At 44.2% G+C, this 21,759-nt stretch overlaps 1 protein-coding gene across 6 annotated transcripts in view; it reads right to left on the bottom strand.

Annotated features, from left to right (window-relative positions):
* The window catches only part of sim (bHLH transcription factor single-minded), a 97,041-nt gene that overhangs the window by 17,861 nt on the left and 57,421 nt on the right, over positions 1-21,759 (bottom strand). For all 6 annotated transcript variants that reach the window (XM_071667559.1, XM_071667562.1, XM_071667558.1 and 3 more), the window contains 2 exons: positions 5,809-5,894; positions 2,583-2,672 (listed from right to left, as the gene is read on the bottom strand). In XM_071667559.1, the coding sequence (XP_071523660.1) occupies positions 2,583-2,672; positions 5,809-5,894 (176 nt within the window). The remainder of the gene's footprint in view (positions 1-2,582; positions 2,673-5,808; positions 5,895-21,759) is intronic.

Raw genomic sequence — 21,759 nt, 5'->3', positions numbered from 1 at the left:
CAACACCGTCGGCACCACTATACCATCAAACATACCCATCTTTGTCCTAATAAACAATGATCTTTCCATAAATACAATAATAATATTTAAATAATAAAAATATCAAAAATCCTAATAAAGAAAAAAAAAAGTCTATCACTTATATAATAACTATCAATAATGCCTTTACCTTGAGACATAATAATTACAAATACTGCAGAGATGAAAATCAAGTAGGAAAGTAAAAGTTGAAGATGAAAAAAAGTAAAAAAAAAACGCTGAGGCAAATATACAGTGAAGAATTCTCAGTATTTATTCAGTGCAGATAATTTCGTGGAAAGCTCAGCATCTTTTACGAAACACGTGAGATTTCTGAGAAAGAAAAACAAAATATATATATAAATACGACTCAGACGATAAAAGGGACTGACGAAAAGATTACGAAAGGAGAAAAAAAAAATGTGAGAGGTGATAACGAGGAGGGAAGAGGGAGACACAGAAGGGAAAAATATGGGGGGAAGTTGGGGAATATTTATGTGAGGCAGATGCTCGCTTGACTAGGGAGTGTGCGTAACCCCGCCCCTCTCACAACATGCCACACGCCGCAAGAATTCTAACCTCGCCCGCCCGCCCGCACGAACATTTTCATTTTATATTTCTTTAAAAGTTGACGACGCCTCCCCACGATTTTTATGACTTCCATACGATGCGCCTCTTGACGCCAGGAAAGTCTTTCCAATCATTTCTCTCAATTCTTTCATCGTAATTATGACAATGAATGAAGATTGTGATAGAAGCGATGGGGTAGGCGTGTCGAAAATTATTTAAAAGTCCAAACAAAACCTTCGCTGAAAAAAAAAAAAATAAAAATCTTTCAAACAACAGGGCTTTATTTACTTGTAAATATTTACGTTCTGAAATATTTACATGAGCATCGAGATAAAAGGAATATGCGTTTACACTGGTGGTGTGTCTAGGGGGGAGGTGATGTGTCGGGGGGGGAGGTGATGTGTCGGGGGGGGGGGGGGGAGTGATAGTTGAACGCTCGTTCAGCTATTAACATTAAGGCCGGCACACCAGCAGGGCCAGTGACGGATGAGGGTTGGTGACTGACGCGTGCACGGAGATTCTGTTTACAGTATCTGTACCACTCACTTACGCATTTCTTTTACAGAGGAATATTCACACATGGATGCAGACATCTGCCGGTAGCGAACTATCACACGACAACAACGCAAACAAGCGTACAAACCATCTCTAATCATCTATTAGAAGAAGAAAAAACTTAGTTCTTAATTAACATACCCAGTTAACCTTCATAATTTTTTTTTAAACAACTTTAAACTCATACATCAGAGCTAATATCTGACCGGAAGCGGGCCTGATACACACCAACCAATTACTGCCACGAATAAATCGCGTCCACATTGTAAAAGTGCTCACCCCCCAACGAGAGCGTTCGCGCGGGAAAACGACAGCTGCAGCACGTCGCCCTGCAACCGATCCGGGTGGCGCGCCGCTCCGGGGGCGGGAAAGTGGGTTGCCTCCACTCAACACTCCGCCCGAACTGTCGTAAAACTTGCGATGTTTACTCTGTACTATACGACACCTAGTTGCTACACAGAATGAGCCAGTTAACTACCCCAGTGTAGGCTGGTGATGGTGAAACATATGACGAAGCTCACAATGGTGGTTTTGGGGGAAATATTCAATTACGGGCCAAGAATTTACGTATATCACACACACACACACACACACAGACACACACACACACACACACACATACACAGACACACAGACACACACACAGACACACACACATACATACATACACACACACACACACACACACACACACACACACACATACATACACACACACACACATAAATACACACACCCACACACACAATGTACATGAGCGTCATGGTTGTGCACACGTGGTCAGTCAGGTGCACACGTGTAAGCATTTTCGCACACAGGTTTGCCTCTTCCATCCAGCGACTCCTGGCATCTCCGATTTCGAGCCAACTTAATTGGTTTATCAGAAATATGATAAAATATCTTCACAACATTACCGGTTGTTGCCCGGATCTCGCTGTATACACTCTCGCTACATCAACGTTTACGTCTTATAACCAAAACCGTTACTATTTTCCTAAAAACCCGCGCGCGCGTGTGTGTGTGTGTGTGTGTGTGTGTGTGTGTGTGTGCGCGCGCGAACCAGACTTAATGGTTTCTACCATTTCCAACTCGACTATCTCACGTGTTTTCTAGTATCACAATAATGGTTTTCTAATTTCGACTTCCGTGTCTCTAGAGATCACTGAAACCTTCATACACAACAGCGTGGAGTACTTACTGTAAATGTAGATTTGCATATTCATGAGGTGAGGTCTACATATACAGTACATATTTTCTCATAGTAAATACACTTAAATATACATCATACAACAATAATAATAATAATAATGATAATAATAATAATAATAATAATAATAATAATAAGTATAGAGAAATACAACTGACTGAAAACAAAAATAAATACACAAGTAAACAGAGAGAGAGAGAGAGAGAGAGAGAGAGAGAGAGAGAGGACTGACCTGAGATAAGCCAAGATGTACTGACGCCGTTTCAGATATATACATTATTTTACCGTCCGGTGCAACCACGAATATAAACCCGTCCAGAGTCTGTAGATAGAAAGGGTATATATATATATATATATATATATATATATATATATATATATATATATATATATATATATATACGCACACACACACTAGACTATAGGCATGAACATATCTGGAAAGAAACAATTAAATATATAATCATATAATATATATATATATATATATATATATATATATATATATATATATATATATATATATATATATATATATATATATATGAATTACATATACACACATATACTGTAAAAACCATTATGAGATATTCATACGTCACTAAGATGTAGTTATGCAAATCATATACATAATGACAGGGCGTACAAGGGAATGGTCATCTGCAGGTGGTAAAGTAATTAGCATGTTAGGGTCAAGACGCTATCTAAAGTGATGCTAACAAGCGGGGGGCTACTTAACCACGCTCACTCCCTTACTTAAGTTACTATCAGGGATCCTATGGGTTAACTCTCTCTCTCTCTCTCTCTCTCTCTCTCTCTCTCTCTCTCTCTCTCTCTCTCTCTCCATTGCTTGTGATCAGCTAATTACCCCTCCCCGGGGGGGGGGGGTTAGCTTAATTAGTCAGGCCACTCAGGCACGCGCCAAGGTACGGGAGAACGTGGGAGAGAGTGAGGGGAGAGAGAGAGAGAGAGAGGGAGGGAGGGAGGGAGTGAGGGGAGAGCTCACAGTGGTGAAGTGAGAGGTAGTACAGAGAGAGAGGGGAAATGTGTACTGTTGGTGGCGAATCTATCTAGCGGTGGACAGCCATGGCAGGCGCGCGTGTGTGCGTGCGTGTGTGTATGTCTTCACTGCTATGTATGTATGTACACACACACACACACACACACACACACACACACACACACACTAATCTACGTTAGGTACCCACCCATCGACCAGCCCCCGGGAGGATGAACAGCTGGGTTGGGTGTGGGCCAGGTGCGGCCCACAGGAGTCGAACCCGGGAAGGTCCACGAGTGAATAATGCCCAGCGAAGCGAACCACTGCACCAAGGAAGCCCGTGTGTGTGTGTGTGTGTGTGTGTGTGTGTGTGTGTGTGTGTGTGTGTGTGTGTGTGCGTGTAATAACCTATTTGTACAGTATGAGCTGGGGTGGGGGGAAAGGGGGGGGGGGTTCTACAGTGGTGAGTTCTCACGTATTCAACTTTCTTCACTACGATACTTTTCAATCCTCAGTGGGTTGGCCGGACTCACATTTTCTTTATTCATTTTCTTCCATTCATCCAACGCTCGTGGGTCAGAGAATCGCGTCTTTTCAACGCTTCTAATTTATTTTTTTTATTTCTTTTTTTGCGTAATTCCATGTTATGTCCTCTGGTTCTTATATCCTTGTAGCATTCAAAGAACTGGTCACACCTGACGTCATGAAACAGCCGTAATAACTTGGGATGGTGTGATCAGGTCACCCCTTACTCATCTCTCTTCCACAGTTGAATTAATGAAAGACCTCTAACCATTCCCTCCAGTTGGTCTCTCTCATTCTGGGCACCATCTGTGTCGTCCTCCTCTGGACCTTCTCTAGGAGCTCTATCTGCTTCTGTAACTGCGGTGACCAAACTTGAGAAGGATATTCCAAGTTGTGGCCTTATGTACGACGTGAACCAGCGATCTGAAGATTTCCTTATGCAAATACTTGAATGTTCTCCTGCCAGCAGACACTCTGTCTCCCTCGCTGTTCTCCTGCCAGCAGACACTCTGTCTCCCTCGCTGTTCTCCTGCCAGCAGACACTCTGTCTCCTTCGCTGTTCTCCTGCCAGCAGACACTCTGTCTCCCTCGCTGTTCTCCTGCCAGCAGACACTCTGTCTCCCTCGCTGTTCTCCTGCCAGCAGACACTCTGTCTCCCTCGCTGTTCTCCTGCCAGCAGACACTCTGTCTCCCTCGCTGTTCTCCTGCCAGCAGACACTCTGTCTCCCTCGCTGTTCTCCTGCCAGCAGACACTCTGTCTCCCTCGCTGTTCTCCTGCCAGCAGACACTCTGTCTCCTTCGCTGTTCTCCTGCCAGCAGACACTCTGTCTCCCTCGCTGTTCTCCTGCCAGCAGACACTCTGTCTCCCTCGCTGTTCTCCTGCCAGCAGACACTCTGTCTTCCTCGCTGTTCTCCTTATGGGGGACTCTGGCCACACACGTTAGGCACGATGGCCATTCTCACAGTCCATCACACACACACACACACACACACATACACACATACACACACATACACACAGAGGCGCCTGGAGCTTATCCCTAACTGTACCATTCTCATAATGAGGTCATCTCTCACTATGTCCCATCCTCATGACATTCACTCGGGGTCACTTTAATCAACCATTAATTTCGAAGTGGTCCACTTGTGCGCTGAACAATCACCCTCGATCCCTTTTTTTCTTGTTTTTCTTTTTTTATTCACCTTCATGACTACGGCATCATCAGCAAATATGTTCAGATATACGAAGGTGTAGTTTACTAACCTCCCTCTGGGAAGAGTGAACCTCCCTCCACCCCATCTCCCCCCCCCCCTCAAGCCTCTATTGGTGCCACGCCCCTCGCTAGATACAGCTCTCGTGGGCGTCCACTGGGGCGTGGGCGTGGAGGGCGTCACTCAAGCACGCCCCCCGGCTACTCAGTAATGCCTCTCTTGTTGGTGGCCAGCGTAGCGTGGGGCCGGCTTACGGGGCGGGTCGGGTGGTCCAGTGATGGGTGGGTGGGGGGGTTTGGTGACGGGTGAGAGGGTGGTGACGGGTGAGTGAGTGGTGATGGATGAAGGTATTAATGTGGAACTCTGGCGACAGGTTGGGGACTATGTCAACGCTCATATATATATATATATATATATATATATATATATATATATATATATATATATATATATATATATATATATATAACAGCTGGGTTTGCTGTGGGCCATCTGTCCGGCCCAAAACTCGAACTAGGACGAGCCCGAGCGTGACGCTGACCACCGCACCACGGAAACCTAACAGGATCAAGTAACGACTTTACATTCCTGACAGAAAAATGAGATTACTTATAAAAGAAAAGTTTGGGGGGAGGGGAGGCGATTCTACTTACAACTCCACACAGTAATAATAAATAACCATCAATACATACTGAAATAAATAACATGATAAACATATTACCTGAAGGAGATGAGAACCCAGTTCCTTTATGGCCGCCTCCCTCGGGTTGGTCTGTGGGGGAGCTGCACCCCAGGCGTCCCCCAGACCTGTGTGTAGGGGGGGAGAGACCAGAGCATAGGTCACGTCAGGTACTGGAAGGAGGGGGAGAGGGAGTGTTAAGGGGAGGGGGAGAGGGGAGGGGGAGAAGGGAGGGAGTGGAATTGAGGATGTCGGGGGAAGATAAATCACCTTCAAAAGGACTGGTAAAGAGAGACATGCTACATATACACACACATTATGGTCTACGTGTTATGTAGGTACACAGAGCTAGCAAATCCTGGGAGAAAATCAAAGGTGAGGAACATCATATTAAGAGGAAGACAACATATTATAGGTGAGACATGGATATATCAAGGGCAACATTATCTATGTCAAAATAAAATAATATATGAGACGGGAAACAAAGTGTAGGTGAGGGGAAACAAAGTGTAGGTGAGGAAACACTATAGGGGAGGGGAAACAAAGTGTAGGTGAGAGGAACAAAGTGTAGGTGAGGGGAAACAAAATGTAGGCGAGGGGAACAACGTGTAGGTGAGGGACACAAAGTGTAGGTGAGGGGAAACAATGTGTCGGTGAGGGGAGACAACGTGTAGGTGAGGGGAAATAACGTGTAGGTGAGGGGAAACAGTTCAGGTGAAAGGGAAACAAAGTAGGTGAGGGGAAGCAAAGTATAGGTGAGGGGAAACAAAGTGCAGGTGAGTGAAAACAAAGTGTAGGTGAGGGGAAACAAAGTGTAGGTGAGGGGAAACAAGTTATACGTGAGGGGTAACAAAATATACGTGAGGGGGCAACAAATTATAAGTGAGGGGCAACATAATACAGATATGAGACAACAAATTATAGTTGAGATAATACATAGATATAACATAAACCTTTCGAAATTATCAGTTATCCCTGAACCCACACAATTAACCAGGGCGCAATCTTCCAATCACTCGCTGTTTCTCCCTTCAAATAAATACCATTTTCTTTTTACAGCTTTACGTTTTTTATTATACCTTTTATTATTTTCTGAACTGTACACTGACGCATATTGCAAGGAGACGAAACTCTCCTGGATCAGGTGAATAGAAACTGGTGTCAACATTTTAAAGATGCTCCCCCTGTCTACTGATCCAGATCTTAGACGGTACATCTTTCACAAACTACATCTGACCAAATAAAACTCACAGGTCAAAGTTTATGATTGTAAGGTAATTCAAACTTAACATCTATTGTGAATAAATAAAAATTGCATAGTAAATGAAATTAACATAAAAGGAAAACTGTAAAACAGGTACAAAGGATTTCACCGAAACACATCTTTGATTTATTAAAATGGGATGAAAAAGTAACATGATGAATTCTTACAAAAGTGCACCGGTGTAATTCTGAGGGGAGAGAGGTTTTGCCATTAGCTGCCATGTTGACAGAGTGAATCGCGCGGTGTTTGGACAGTTTTAAGTCATTGTGAAACACTAGACCCATAATCCCGCCATAACACCCTCGCCGCGGAAGGAGAGGGCGGGGAGGAAGGACGCGCGGGGGAACAGCTACCGGGATCCACCAGTTTGCTCCCTGACGCTGCTCACTTTTTCCACACATCGTTCAGTAACATTTTCAACGCCAGTTAGTTATACGATCAAAGGAACTACAGCACCATAAATAATGGAAAAATATGTTCTTAACTCCAAAGACTTCATTAACGAACTAGTAATAAAGGCTAACGATCTAACAATGCCTGAAAATATATATCAAACCACATCCTTTCGCCATCATCGCAGTATCGCCTACCATCCCAACCACAAACCCAGACCTTGAAACCGACCCACAGAGGACACTGCTCGCCAGCAGACGGTCCCCCATCGCTCGACCAAACCAGAGAGGCAGCCGCCGGGGCCTGGCGGGCGGGAGGAAGCGGCGTGGGATCAACAGGTGCAATAATCGAGGGTTAGGTAGCCAGCCATATGCTGTCTGGACCGCCAATGCACACACCAACACAAGCCAATTTCATTACGTCCTGTTGACTCTCGTGATGAAAGGGGGGGGGAGGGGGGCCCCCCAGCCGCCACTGGGGCAATATGATAGGGTGGGGAGAGGTTATGGGCCGGGGTGGGAGGGGGGGGAGCATGTGCGGAGTTGTGGGGGAGAATATGCGCAGCGGTGGTGTTGGGGATGGGGCAGGATATGGGGAGTAATGGGTGCAGGGGACATGGGTGGTGGTGGGAGAAGACATGGGTGACCTCAACACCCGGTCAACCACACACCACACCCGCTCACACCCCTCTGCCCGTGACGTCACTGATTACTGGGTGGAAGACGGGGTGGGGTGAGGTGGGGTTGGGGCGAGGCGGGACGGGGCGGTGCGGGGTGCAGGGAAGCGCTCACTAACGAGGCCATTTGACTTAACAACCGCTCCCCCCCCCCCGGACCCCCTCCACCGCGGCATGAGGGGCTGGGAGAGAAGAAACTGGAGAAAGACGAAGACATTTTCTCGAATTTTAAGTGTTTTTCCGTCGCCATATATCTTACCAGGCGCTGCCAATGTTAAGTAAATGTTTCCTAATGTCTTATTTACACCTGACAACGTCGTAAATGTAAACATGCCACATGTAAATAAAGAATAATCTAAAACATCTAAAAAAATACGTTATCAGAGGAACATATACTGAAGTATGATTAAAATTCTTCCACTAAGTAATTACGACAATTATGCCACTTTCGCATCAAATTATCACCCACACATATATATAATAATCAAAATTAAAACAACTTAAATAAAAAGACGTTTCAAATGTTTCATTTTGTGTTTTCATTGCAAAAAAACAAAAAAACAAAAACATTTATTCGTTTAACTTATGGAGACCAATTTACGAATCATGCAACTCTTACCAGAAAATTCTACGATCGTCGGAAGACATAACAAACATAGAAGAGAAATTCTGAGAAAATAAAAATAATAGTAGGAACTGTGTCATAAAGTTGTACACACCGGGCGGGTGAGGGAGGCAACACTCTCGTGAGTGAATGTGACAAAAGTGGGAAAAGGTGTTAATCCTATGGAATGGGCGGGAATGGTGGCGGTGAGGGGGTGTGTGTGGTGTGGGCGCGGGAAGTGATGGGTTAGGGTGGCGTCGGCGGCCGTAAGGAGGGAGGAGCAGCAGCGGCGGACCGTCCACATCAACGGTCGGCACGACGAACCTCACCTCACCTCCTCCTCCACCTCCTCCTCACCTCCTCCTCCTCCTCCAACCCCCTCCTCACCTCCTCCTCCTCCTCCAACCCCCTCCTCACCTCCTCCTCCTCCTCCAACCCCCTCCTCACCTCCTCCTCCTCCTCCTCCTCCTCCTCCAACCCCCTCCTCACCTCCTCCTCCTCCTCCTCCAACCCCCTCCTCCTCCACCTCACCTCCTCCTCCTCCAACCCCCTCCTCCTCCACCTCACCTCCTCCTCCCTCCGCCCCCGTGAAACAGATACGCCGCCTCGACTCCTCCACCAATTTGTCTCTGAGGACGTAAAACAAAAGACAAGAGTCGATACTAACTGGCGTTCTTGAAAGAGGAAGTGAAAGGGCCGGGGCCGACCGAGAGAGAGAGAGAGAGAGAGAGAGAGAGAGAGAGAGAGAGAGAGAGAGACGTGGCGGGGAAGAAAGTTTAGAAAATGCTTTTAAAAAAAGCCCTTTAAGAAACGGAGAATCTTTAAGAAATAATGGTACGAAAACCCTCCTCCCCCTCACCCCCCTCCCATTAAGTAAATGACAAATGAACACCAAATCCCAACGAGATCCTATCCCTTATATTCCCCCCCCCCCCCGACACTTTATGAAGGGGATTATTCAATTACAGTAAAGGGTCGGATTCCAGTGTGTGGCCATGTAAATCGATTCAGTCACTCTCAGTGAGTGCATCCGGCCGTTTATGGCGCTGGGGGAGGAGGAGCGGGTTCGCGCGCTCTCATTGTTCTCACCAATTTGTACTGTTGACACTGTGGATGTGAGGAGGGTAATATGTCTTCTGGTAAGGTGATATGGATGGTTTTACCGCCATATCTGTTGTGCCAATGGCCCATGGAAGTACTTCTATGGCGTACCTAATACCGACGGAGCTGATGTGCTTATTTCAAAATCTACAGAGTGGCGAATTCGCCTCATGATCATCACCTATGTTCTTCAGAGGAGATTATTATTCAAGGATTATCACTTAAGGAGAAGCGGAAGCCGAGAAAACACAACGTGATGACAGCCACCGGAAGACACTTTCAGTGTGGATCGTCGCCGGCTTCGCTACTGCCCGCTTGGCGGCGGATGTGGCGCCACACCTAACCACACGGTCGCGCTTGGAACTACTTTTTAATTCTTTTTACAGACTTAACCAACTTGTGAGTGTTTAAAACGGAGATTATACAAGTGTAATCTTGGCAAATTATACTGTACACCAATCTATTACAATAATATTGCTCGTATTACAAAATACAATATAATATTAGAGTATTGGAACAATTTTTAAGACTTTCAAACTTGATGTGAGCTGACGTAAACCATATCATGGGATCTGCAAGTCTGTAGTGGTTGAGTACATTTCAACTTCTTGAGCAACACGACCCCCTGAGCATCACAGTACGACCCTCAAGCACCAACCTACGACCCTTGAACACCACTACGACCCCTGAGCATTGCAGTACGACCCTTTGAAGACGACAATATGACCCCTAGGTATGATGCCCTATGCTTTGATCTAACCCTTAAGGTCGTACTCCAAGACGAGGCCATCAGACCCATGGGTCGTACCATCGTTTCCCCCGGGTAGTTGGTGGGTTATCACGACCATATTCAACTTCATAACCACCAACCCCTCCCACTTTCAACCAAACCTCCCAAGCCAACAACCCCGCCACAACCAATAGACCCTCTACAACCCCTCCACCCACACACCTGCCACCTCCACACACCCAGTACACAAACGAACGCACACCCATCATGGGTGTGGGGAGGAGGGGGGGGGGTATGGGGGGTTGGGGCGGGGGGGGTAGTAGCAACCGCATGTCAAATGGTGATGTGTGATGGTCGGGGGGAGAGAGAGAGAGAGAGAGAGAGAGAGAGAGAGAGAGAGAGAGAGAGAGAGAGAGAGAGAGAGAGAGAGAGAGAGAGGTGGGAGGGGAGAGAAGGGTAGTAGATTAGAAACACACAACACTTCCTCTAACCCTTATGCAGCCGCATATCCCAAGTCTCTGATTACACACACACACACACACACACACACACACACACACACACACTCACACACACACACACACACAAGGATATCCGGTGCACAGACACACACACACACACACACACGTGTGAACACTTGCTCGGCTACTGTGAAACACGAGAACCATGATTCATAATAATGAGAGCAACCTCGTAATGGTCGATCCTTCAACTCACACAAACACTTTACGAGGGTGATGGTGGTTAGGTAAGATATACGGGCAATATTGCATGGAAAGAAGGCAGACCAAACAATCGAATAAACAAGTACTAAATACACAACTTGTTTGACTATGGTGTAGAATCACAACCTCTTAACTAACCATCAAAATACAACACCCATGTTTAAACAACCGCCGAAAATACAACATAAAAACTAAGGATTTCTTAATATTTCAAAAACAAAATATATTACAAGAATTCAAGAAGTGTTCAATTATCAAAGGAAATCGCTTTACATCTGGTCAATATCACGCTAAATGTTTCCTTCAATAATTCACTAAATAAAAATAACAACTCAACATGTTCTCCTTAACTGCCAAGTGAAACCTTACGTTTATACGTCAAACAAAATCCCCATACATTGCACTCAGGATTTCTCATACATTACACTCAGGATTTCTCATACATTGCACTCAGGATTTCTCATACATTATACTCTGGGTCCCTATTGTTTCCCGTCAGGTGAGGGGGGGGGGGGGAGTGGAGTGGGGTGTCGGTTACACATGGGAGGGGGGGGTCTCTCCCCCCGAAACAAGAGCGTCTGTGAAATTAACATCAGACTGCAGGAAATGGCTAGTCATGTCTTGACCTTTCTGGGTCAATGGACCTTCCAACATACGTTATGATATTGAAAAATATTAGCTCAGCAGTCATTTTATATATATATATATATATATATATATATATATATATATATATATATATATATATATATTCCTATGAGTCCACGGGGAAAATGAAACACAATAAGTTCCCAAGTGCATTTTCGTGTAAAAATCACATCATCAGGGGAGACACAAGAGAGAAATGTAAGTCAGTTGATATACATCGAAGAGACGAAGCTAGGACGCCATTTGGTAAACACAAGACGAAATCTTCCTCTTTTTCTTGTTCATAATATCATTTGATTATATCAATTGGGAATTACAGTAATTATAATCTTATCTAAATAACTCAAGTGTTGGACTACCTCGAGCAATGTAAACGCGACACTTGAGAAATACTGGCTTGGTGTTTGAGGTCGTGCTGAAGGGCCGCTTTGTCTTGCTCTAAGGCTCTTGGAGTCGTGCTCAAGGGGTCGTACCGTCGTGCCCAAGGGTCGTGGAGTCGTGCTCAAGGGTCGTGGAGTCGTGCTCAATGGGGTCGTGGAGTCGTGCTCAAGGGTCGTGGAGTCGTGCTCAAGGGGTCGTGCCGTCGTGCTCAAGGGTCGTACCGTCGTGTTCAGAGCTTCGTATCGTCGTGCTCAAATGGTTGTATGGTCGTGCTCAAGGGTCGTACCGTCGTACTCACAGGGTCGTACCGTCGTGCTCAAACGATCGTAGCGACGTGCTCATAAGACTCAAAATCCACATGTCACTCTCGTATTACTTTGTACACCAATACAAGTCGTATCAAATTGACATCCGACGTAGATACTACCTAATCACCACATATACGAACACTGAAATCATTCTTCTTCTTTTCTCTAATTTGAAAAGGAATTTATTCGCCATAGAGCCCGAGCCTGTAAGGTAATCTCGCCATAAGAACATAATTTGCTTATCAAACGCCCTGGAGTAACACCAATTCGAGATAACGACCATTATAAAGAAGGGGGTCGTCCGGTGACAGGTCGTGTACGACAGCTGGCACAATTAAAGCGAATCAATGCAGGGGAATAACAGCTCCCCCATACGAGCGTTTATAATGGTTAGGTCGAGCCTTAACACAGGTTTACACTCACCGAGAAAAATAAAAAGATATACAAGGAATTTTATTCAAATAACTATTCCACAGTCATTATAAACATTAAGTGTGAAACACTGAAATTACGGAATATCTACAACTGTGAAGGAGAGAAAAATATATATATACACACACACACCGCGTTGGCAATGGCCATCGTGGCAGACCGAAACTTTCTGACGCGGTGGAAGAAACATTTTCAAATTTGATCGTACCGGAAACACCAGACCATATTTCCATCAGGTTCAAACGTCCGGCAGACTTTTAAAAACTCATTTACAATCTCAGTCTTAATAATGACCTAAAACTCTCTTACTTCACGGACGGGAACGTGAAGAAAATACGAGTTTATAACGTAGGGTATAGATGACGTACAGGGATGGGAGGAGAGTATAGAGGGGAGGAACAAAAGACGAGCGATGTAATCGTGTAGTGGGATCGAACCCCTCGGACACTATCGGATCCTCTATAGATGGTATGCGGGTAGTGCTCTCTCTCCCGTGCCCCGCCACATCTTTGATTACCGATAGCTTTCTTTATGATAGTGAAGGAAGGGGGGGGGGGGGGTGATGGGGCTGGTGACCAGTAGGTGTGGTGTAAATATAATGGTGATGGGGAAAAAATTTCTCGTAAAAATTATAAACACACACACACACACACACACACACACACACACACACACACACACACACACACACAAACAAACATTCAATATCATTTATCGAAATCAGTTTTTCCCCTTCAAAAAAAATCACCAGATGAAACCCTATCCTTAAGGAGGTCAAAGGTCAGCAAACACGATCGAGAGGTCAAGACGTGAAATATACAGAACAGACCAACACAGCAAATTCATAATTCCTCAAAAAAAAGGTTTTATAAATATATGACATACAATGTATACATGACCGGGGTCTGCAGTAATCCACTCCACCCCAACCCCTTATGAATACCTAATGAGGACCTTGTAACTGATTGGTTCCAACAACACACCAGTTTTGACGGCATGTAGCGGATGTGACGTCATTCGTTAGCATATACCCTTCCGATGACCGGTTAGCCAAGATACGTTTCCTGAGATATGAGAGGGAGATCCGGGGTTCGGGTTTCCTATGAGTAAACAACCATACGTAAAGCTTAACTTGATATATATATATATATATATATATATATATATATATATATATATATATATATATATATATATATACACACACACATATATATATATATATATATATATATATATATATATATATATATATATATATATATATATATATATACACGAATAAAGTGTATATGATGAACGCGCACCTTCATAGAACATACAAACCTCCAACAGCCAGGATCGAACCCGCCTGTGACACAGGGGTCCCGGGCTCGATCCTGGTTGTTGGAGGTTTGTACGATATATATATATATATATATATATATATATATATATATATATATATATATATATATATATATATATATATTTATTTCATACTATTCGCCATTTCACACATTAGCGAGGTAGCATTAAGAACAGAGGACTGAGCCTTTGAGGGAACATCCTCAATTGGACCCCTTCTCAGTTCCTTCTTTTGGAAGGTGACAAAAATCACTATCACTCATCATCACAATCACTGACGCATTGTGACAGTCTCAGTCACCATCACGAGTCACTATCAACGGAAGACGCCCTGAGTCATTCAGTCAAGTGTCATTATCAGCATCATTGCATGTCACCATCACAAGTCACCGCCAGTTATGACTATGTTCACATTCAACTCACCATCACAACCACTCTCGGTTATAACCCAAAACCCACGGCCCTTATCAGTCACTATTCAACTTCACATTCATTTACCAGCGACAACGAAAATTGTCACTATCATGTTCCTCACCATCACAAAACCAGTCTCACTATCATAATCACATACACCATCAAAATCACTGCATTACCCCCATCAAACCACGTCAGAATCACCCCACCTCGATCAATGTCACACCACTTCAATCACCTTAAATCACCATCGAAAACACCGTAAAAATCCCTCCATCCCCCGCCTCCTCCATAATCAATCAATACTCCTGCCCTCCGTCGCCTGTCACTTCCCTTGAGAAAATATTGGTTTGGATTCGCCATTCAGTGTTTTCGCGCGCTTTCTCAATGGCATTAGATTAATTAAAGTCCCGCGCACAACAATGGCGCGCGGGCGGCCTGGCGGGGGTGCCAGCCTCCGATTCCCCGTCCGGTAGTCTTCATATCAAGTATTATCCTCCCATTCTAATAGACTCTAATCATCTAAATACCAATCAATTTTGATTAATTTGATGTACAATAACTACTAATATAAACATCTACTAAATATGGGAGATATTATTTCATTTTTAGGGAAAATAATGATGCCATTCGTGAGGCGAAGTCAGGCTGGACCCGGCGTCGGACGCGGGGCTCAGCTTCCCCAAGCACACGCCAACTGTCAATCATGGAGCACCCTATATACAAGGACGGATTTTCCGGCGCTCTGAGTATTTTATTCCGCGCGGTGACCACAGTGCCGGGAGGGCGCGTGCTGCCGCGCCCTCCCGGCCCTGTGGGAACGATCTTACAAGAGGCTACAGAGGGCGCTGGACCTCCTTAAATCAAACCTTGCAACGTGTCAGGTCACAGTGGTCGTGTACACGGACGGACGCTGGCACCGCTGATGCAAACAGAAATGATTCTATTTCACGTCTATTGCTGCTACTTGACGTTTTCTATGAACTAGCTTCGCTATCCACATACGTTCGTGTCTCTTACTCTATTAAATAGTCATTTCGCCTTTCCTTGACGTTTTCTTTGCCTCGTTTATCATCCACCGTTTTCTGATTAAAATCACCACCAATTTCCACTCGTCTCATACTTCTCTTCTCTCTCTCTCTCTCTCTCTCTTTTCCTCACTCTCAACCACTCTCTCCTGCCCTCACCTGCCTCGCCTCTCACCTCTCCCTTTCGCTCTCCAACGCGGACCGTCGGCGTGGAGTTGGTCACGTGACCTGCTGCTTAACGAGCGTGTAATAGGCCACGCCCCCTCTCCCAACCACCCAGAATCCTGTTCCCCTCCTCGTCTCGCCCAATTCCCCGCAAGACATTCACCAATTTCCGTCCCTATTCCACAACCAATTTCAGTCAATTTCACAACCCATTTCAATCCCTATTTTCGAAACGTATCACAGAAAATGGGGTAAGTTTGTAGCATAGGAAATACCCTCGTCACGGCAAACAAGGAGAGAGAGAGAGAGAGAGAGAGAGAGAGAGAGAGAGAGCGTTGTGAGGAACACGTCCGCCCGGGGAGGCGCTAATGGACCAGTATTACACCAGTCGTTAGCGATCTACAAATAACCTAATTAGCCAATCACACGTTCGCGCCGCGGGGGCCCTGCAGGGGAAGGTGGTCTTCCCACCACACGGGGAGGGAGGGAGGGAGGGAGCACCACATCGTCCCAGGCCCCAGGAATGTACAGAAGGTTGCAGGAATATATATATATATATATATATATATATATATATATATATATATATATATATGATTATATGTGATGTGATTATTACGCGAAAGTGCACTTGGGAACTTACCGTGTTTCATTTTCCCCGTGGACTCATGGGAATATATATATATATATATATATATATATATATATATATATATATATATATTTTTTTTTTTTTTTTCAAACTATTTGCCATTTCCCGCGTTAGCGAGGTAGCGTTAAGAACAGAGGACTGGGCCTTTTTTGGAATATCCTCACCTGGCCCAAATCAAGAAAATCTCAGATAACGGAGAAATGGCTAAATAAACCATTACCTCACACACAGACACACACAGACATAACACACACACACACACACATAGACACACACATAGACACACACACACACACACACACACACACGCACACTACAACACTTACAGAGCAGGTAGAGGAAAGTAAAGTCACGGGAGATGATGCCACAAGAATTAACGAGACCAGAACTGTTTAATTCCACTCTGGCTAAGACAGAAATGTACAACAGCAGCCTTCCCCTCTCTCTCATGTGTGAGTAGCGAGTGGTTATTGTGGCTGTGGTTGTAGCAGGGAATACTTTCTTATAAGAGAAAGTTATTACGGCATCTCCACAACAGCTGTCGCTTGTGGGAGAGGGGTGAGGGGGGCGGGGTTGGAAACAGGTTATGTAATGTTCAGTATATATGTGTGTGAGGTTTCCAAGATAAGTGTAAGAGGTTATGGTTGTACTATACAACATGTTCGTGTTACTGTTCTCCCAACACAGGACGCACAAGTCCACATTCAGATCCAAAAAGATATATATATATATATATATATATATATATATATATATATATATATATATATATATATATATATACACACACACACACATACACATTTCCGCAAGAACCAACAAATACGTTGCATTACTCCACTTCCTACAAAAATAAGTTTTGTCACAGGGGAAAAATGTATAGTGGACACAAGAAACCCATGAAATAAATCTTCCCCACCGCCATGACAGAAGTATACGTACAAAAACACTGGCGAACTCCGGAGGTTCCGCTAGAAAAACAAGTGCCGGTCGGGCGCGGGCGGAGCTATACAAACAAGCGACGATCGCGGTGGAGTGTCGCCGCTGATCCTCCTTAATGCCTCCTACGTACGCCCATAATCCCGTTAATCTGTCACCAACGCCCGCGCTCATAGGGGTCATCTGGACGCCCGCGTAAAAAAAAAAAACGCCCACTGCGAGGGACTCGTTCTTGGGGCGGCGGTGGGCGGCCCTACAACGCAATATTTCAAATGAGATGTTTTAATGGTGTTATTTGATGAATGATAAACGAATAGTTTCCAGTGTTTTCACGGTCTTGTAAATCTAAATAAAAAAGGCTGTTACTGGTTTTAATGATACTGATTTCAAGCTTATAACAGTAGTAAGTGTAGTTTACATTGTTATTACGGTTTTAATAGTGGCGTTTTCTGTTTTCATGCCATTTTTTATATGCTTTTAACGGCCTCGTATTTCAAGTTTAAACAGCTTTTTCACCAGGGTTTTAAATGGAATTATTTTGACTATTTTCTCTTTTGTTTACTTCCTTCTACAGTAACCTACAATAACATCACAACCATGATTATTATTATAACCCTACTGGCCTACTGTATAGTGTTCTACATGTGAGGTTAGGCCCTTAATGTGCGGATATATACACATCATCATAACCCATAAAGCGATATATATATACACAACCCCTTCAAGCCACGACCATCGTGCTTAAGGGCCGCACGGCTGTTCTCTACGGGTAGTTCCGTCCTGCTCAAGTAGTTAATCTAATTATGTCTCAATCAATGAATTACCCAACCGTGGAGGACGCACAACAACGCATTGGTAAAACACCTTCGAATTCCCGAGCAAAATCATCCTTACCTACACACACACACACACATATATTATATATATATATATATATATATATATATATATATATATATATATATATATATATATATATATATATATATAAAATGTTGGGAGAAAATCATTCTCACACCGCTGCATGAATTTCCACGTTCCCGTTTGCATGACAAATCCGTATATAATCCGGCGGTAGCGTTCGCGGAGACGACGCCAACGTAAACAAACGCTCATGTACATACGACATTCATCTACAACACAGCAAGTTGTGCGAATCATTCCTAAATATCACATTATTTCTATTTATCCACATTGTAAACACCATAAAATGATTTCGCAGGAGTCATTTAAATTTAAGCAAAAGGCCGTTAAATTCTGAAATAAATATCCCAAAAGCGGCCTCCGGCAAGTGGGGTGGAAGGGCGGGAAACACGCCCCGCCATCCTCGTTTGTTTAGGATTAAAATTCAATTGAGCGTCGCAATTCCTTTCCCAGCGGTGATTACCGGAGGAGACCTCCTCTCCCGCCCGGGTGTATTAAATGTGAATTACGACGTCTTTGTCGTGTGTTCACTACTGGAAATATTGTCATAAATATACACACAGGTTGTGAACGCATACAGCGGGAACATATCTTAAACTGTTGACTAAAGTTTTGTTTCAACAGTTATTTCCATTCATTTTTTTGATCGACTGATAATCATAATTAGCCTGACACTCACTTGAGTTTTCAGACATACACTCAAAAAAATGGTGAGTCTGTCTACTCACTCAGGCCCACGTACGCTTCATACACTCCAGCTACACTGGTTTGATTTATATATTTCATGTTAGAAGAGACGGCACAGGCAACTGAATGCCCTAATCCTAGCCATATATATATATATATATATATATATATATATATATATATATATATATATATATATATATATATATATATGGGGATAGGGGAGAAAGAATGCTTCCCACGTATTCCCTGCGTGTCGTAAAAGGCGACTAAAAGGGGAGGGAGCGGGGACTGGAAATCCTCCCCTCCCGTTCTTTTTTCTATTATTATTATTTTCCAAAAGAAGGAACAGAGAAGGGGACCAAGTGAGGATATTCCCTCTAAGGCTCAGTCCTCTGTTCTTAACGATACCTCGCTAACGCGGGAAATGGCGAACATGAACGAATATATATATATATATATATATATATATATATATATATATATATATATATATATATATATATATATATATTAGCCAAAACCTGCTACCCAGTTTAGCGACCAACCCTCAGTGGATGATGAACAGCTGGCCTGACTGTGAACCGACTGCCGTAACTAGGATTCGAATCTATGCCTTCGACCCCGTGAAGCCCGGGAATGCGTCACAGTCAGCGACGCTAACCATTACACCCAACAAGTCCGTACGGATCCAAATGGGTTCGAATCCTGGGCCTGGCAGTCGGCCCACAACCAACCCAGGTGCTCACCCTTTCATCGGGGCTAGCAGGGTAATGAGTATCTAGCAATGGCGGGGTGTGGGGAACATGCGTGTATAAAACTCTCTCTCTCTCTCTCTCTCTCTCTCTCTCTCTCTCTCTCTCTCTCTCTCTCTCTCTCTCTCTCTCTCTCTCTCTCTCTCTCTCTCTCTCTCACATTCAGAGGGACATTCCAAGGTGTGGCCGGCCAGTGAAGCGGGTTGGTCGGCTCGGGTGGGAGCCAGGAGCCACAGCAACAACAGGAAACAAGTGCTAATGAGGGAGAGGGTAGCGGGCAGGCGTGGAGAACGCGGTACGACACGCTCTCCCACACCTTGATGCCGGAGGCCTCGCCCGCCAGCCTGGCCCAGGTTTAATTTCCACTAGTTTCTTTTCCCAGAATCAACAACCTCTTGACTCGTTGTTTTTCTCTCCCCCCACTTTAATCCTATTATTTGTACAATCTAATTTATTCCCAAGACGAAAAATATCTAATTCATTACGCCAGGATGAGGTTATCTTACCCAATAGGGAAAAATGTAATCAGGTTTCCTTTAATTTAAGAACGAAGGAAAACCATTCATTCCCATTGTTTCCCTCACCCAGGATGAACATATTAATTTCCTTGGATAAATGGACGCAAAACTTTAACATTCCAGCCTTTGGTCGCGGTAAGATTTATTGACACTTAACAGCTGTAATATACCAAACTCAGGCGAGACTGTAATGATTGTAATTATGTTTGTATAATACAGGGAGGGAGTTGTACACGCGAGTGGGGGCACCCCCCCCTCATCTCCTGAACATTCTCGACCCTCATACAACTTCATAAACATTGCGATGGTGTCCACATTCACTACTTCATGTGCCACTTGACGTCATTCATCTACCACACTTATACTTTAGAAGTAGTTGACTTTATTTTTGCTTGTAAGTTGAATGTTCATTTTCATGTTATGTCCTCTAGCTTGCTCTGCCCCCTGCATCTTTCGAAGAACTGTTCACTCACTGTCTACGTCACCCGCGTGGTTCACAACTTAAAAGGCTGTGATCAAGTCACCCACCTACTCTTCTCTCTTCCCTAGTGGGCACATTAAGCCCCCCCCCCCCCTCTAACCTCTCCTTGTACCACAGCTGTCTTAATCCTGGCACCATCTTTGTCGTCCTCCTCTGGACCTTCTCTAGGAGCTCTATCTGCTTCTGTAGCTGCGGTGACCAAACTTGAGAAGGATATTCCAAGTTGTGGCCTTATGTACGACGTGAACCAGCGATCTGAAGATTTCCTTATCCACGTAAATAAAGGCAGTTTTAATATTTGCCAGGAGACAGTTTGTCTCGTTCACTGTTCCCTGAATGTGGGACTATGGCCACAGGTTAGGAACGATTTCAACTCTCAAATTCCTCTCTCTCTCTCTCTCTCTCTCTCTCTCTCTCTCTCTCTCTCTCTCACACACAGATTTCGGCACAACTCTGCACACCTACGACATGTTGAACACACCTGTGCACAACCTGAACGCATTTCTGTACACATTTCTGCATCACGAGCCTTACATGGATCGAAACCCTTTACTATCATGCATTTGTGTCCTACATCAATGTATGGTAAGACACACATTCACTGTGTGTGTGTGTGTGTGTGTGTGTGTGTGTGTGTGTGTGTGTGTGTGTGTTCCATGTACGCACGACCCTATGGCCTCCACATACATTCAGCCAGTCTTCCAAAACATCAAATATTTAGCAAAATATATAATTACTCATCTATGCGGCTAAAAAAGTTTGGAAAAATCTAAAATATACCGAGAAATCTGCAGAAATCTAAAATATACCCAGAAATCTGT

This window comes from Panulirus ornatus, chromosome 12, assembly GCF_036320965.1.
Source record: "Panulirus ornatus isolate Po-2019 chromosome 12, ASM3632096v1, whole genome shotgun sequence".
Lineage (NCBI taxonomy): Eukaryota > Metazoa > Arthropoda > Malacostraca > Decapoda > Palinuridae > Panulirus > Panulirus ornatus.
Note: the sequence above shows the minus strand (reverse complement) of the source record. Positions and strands in the feature narration are given on the sequence as shown.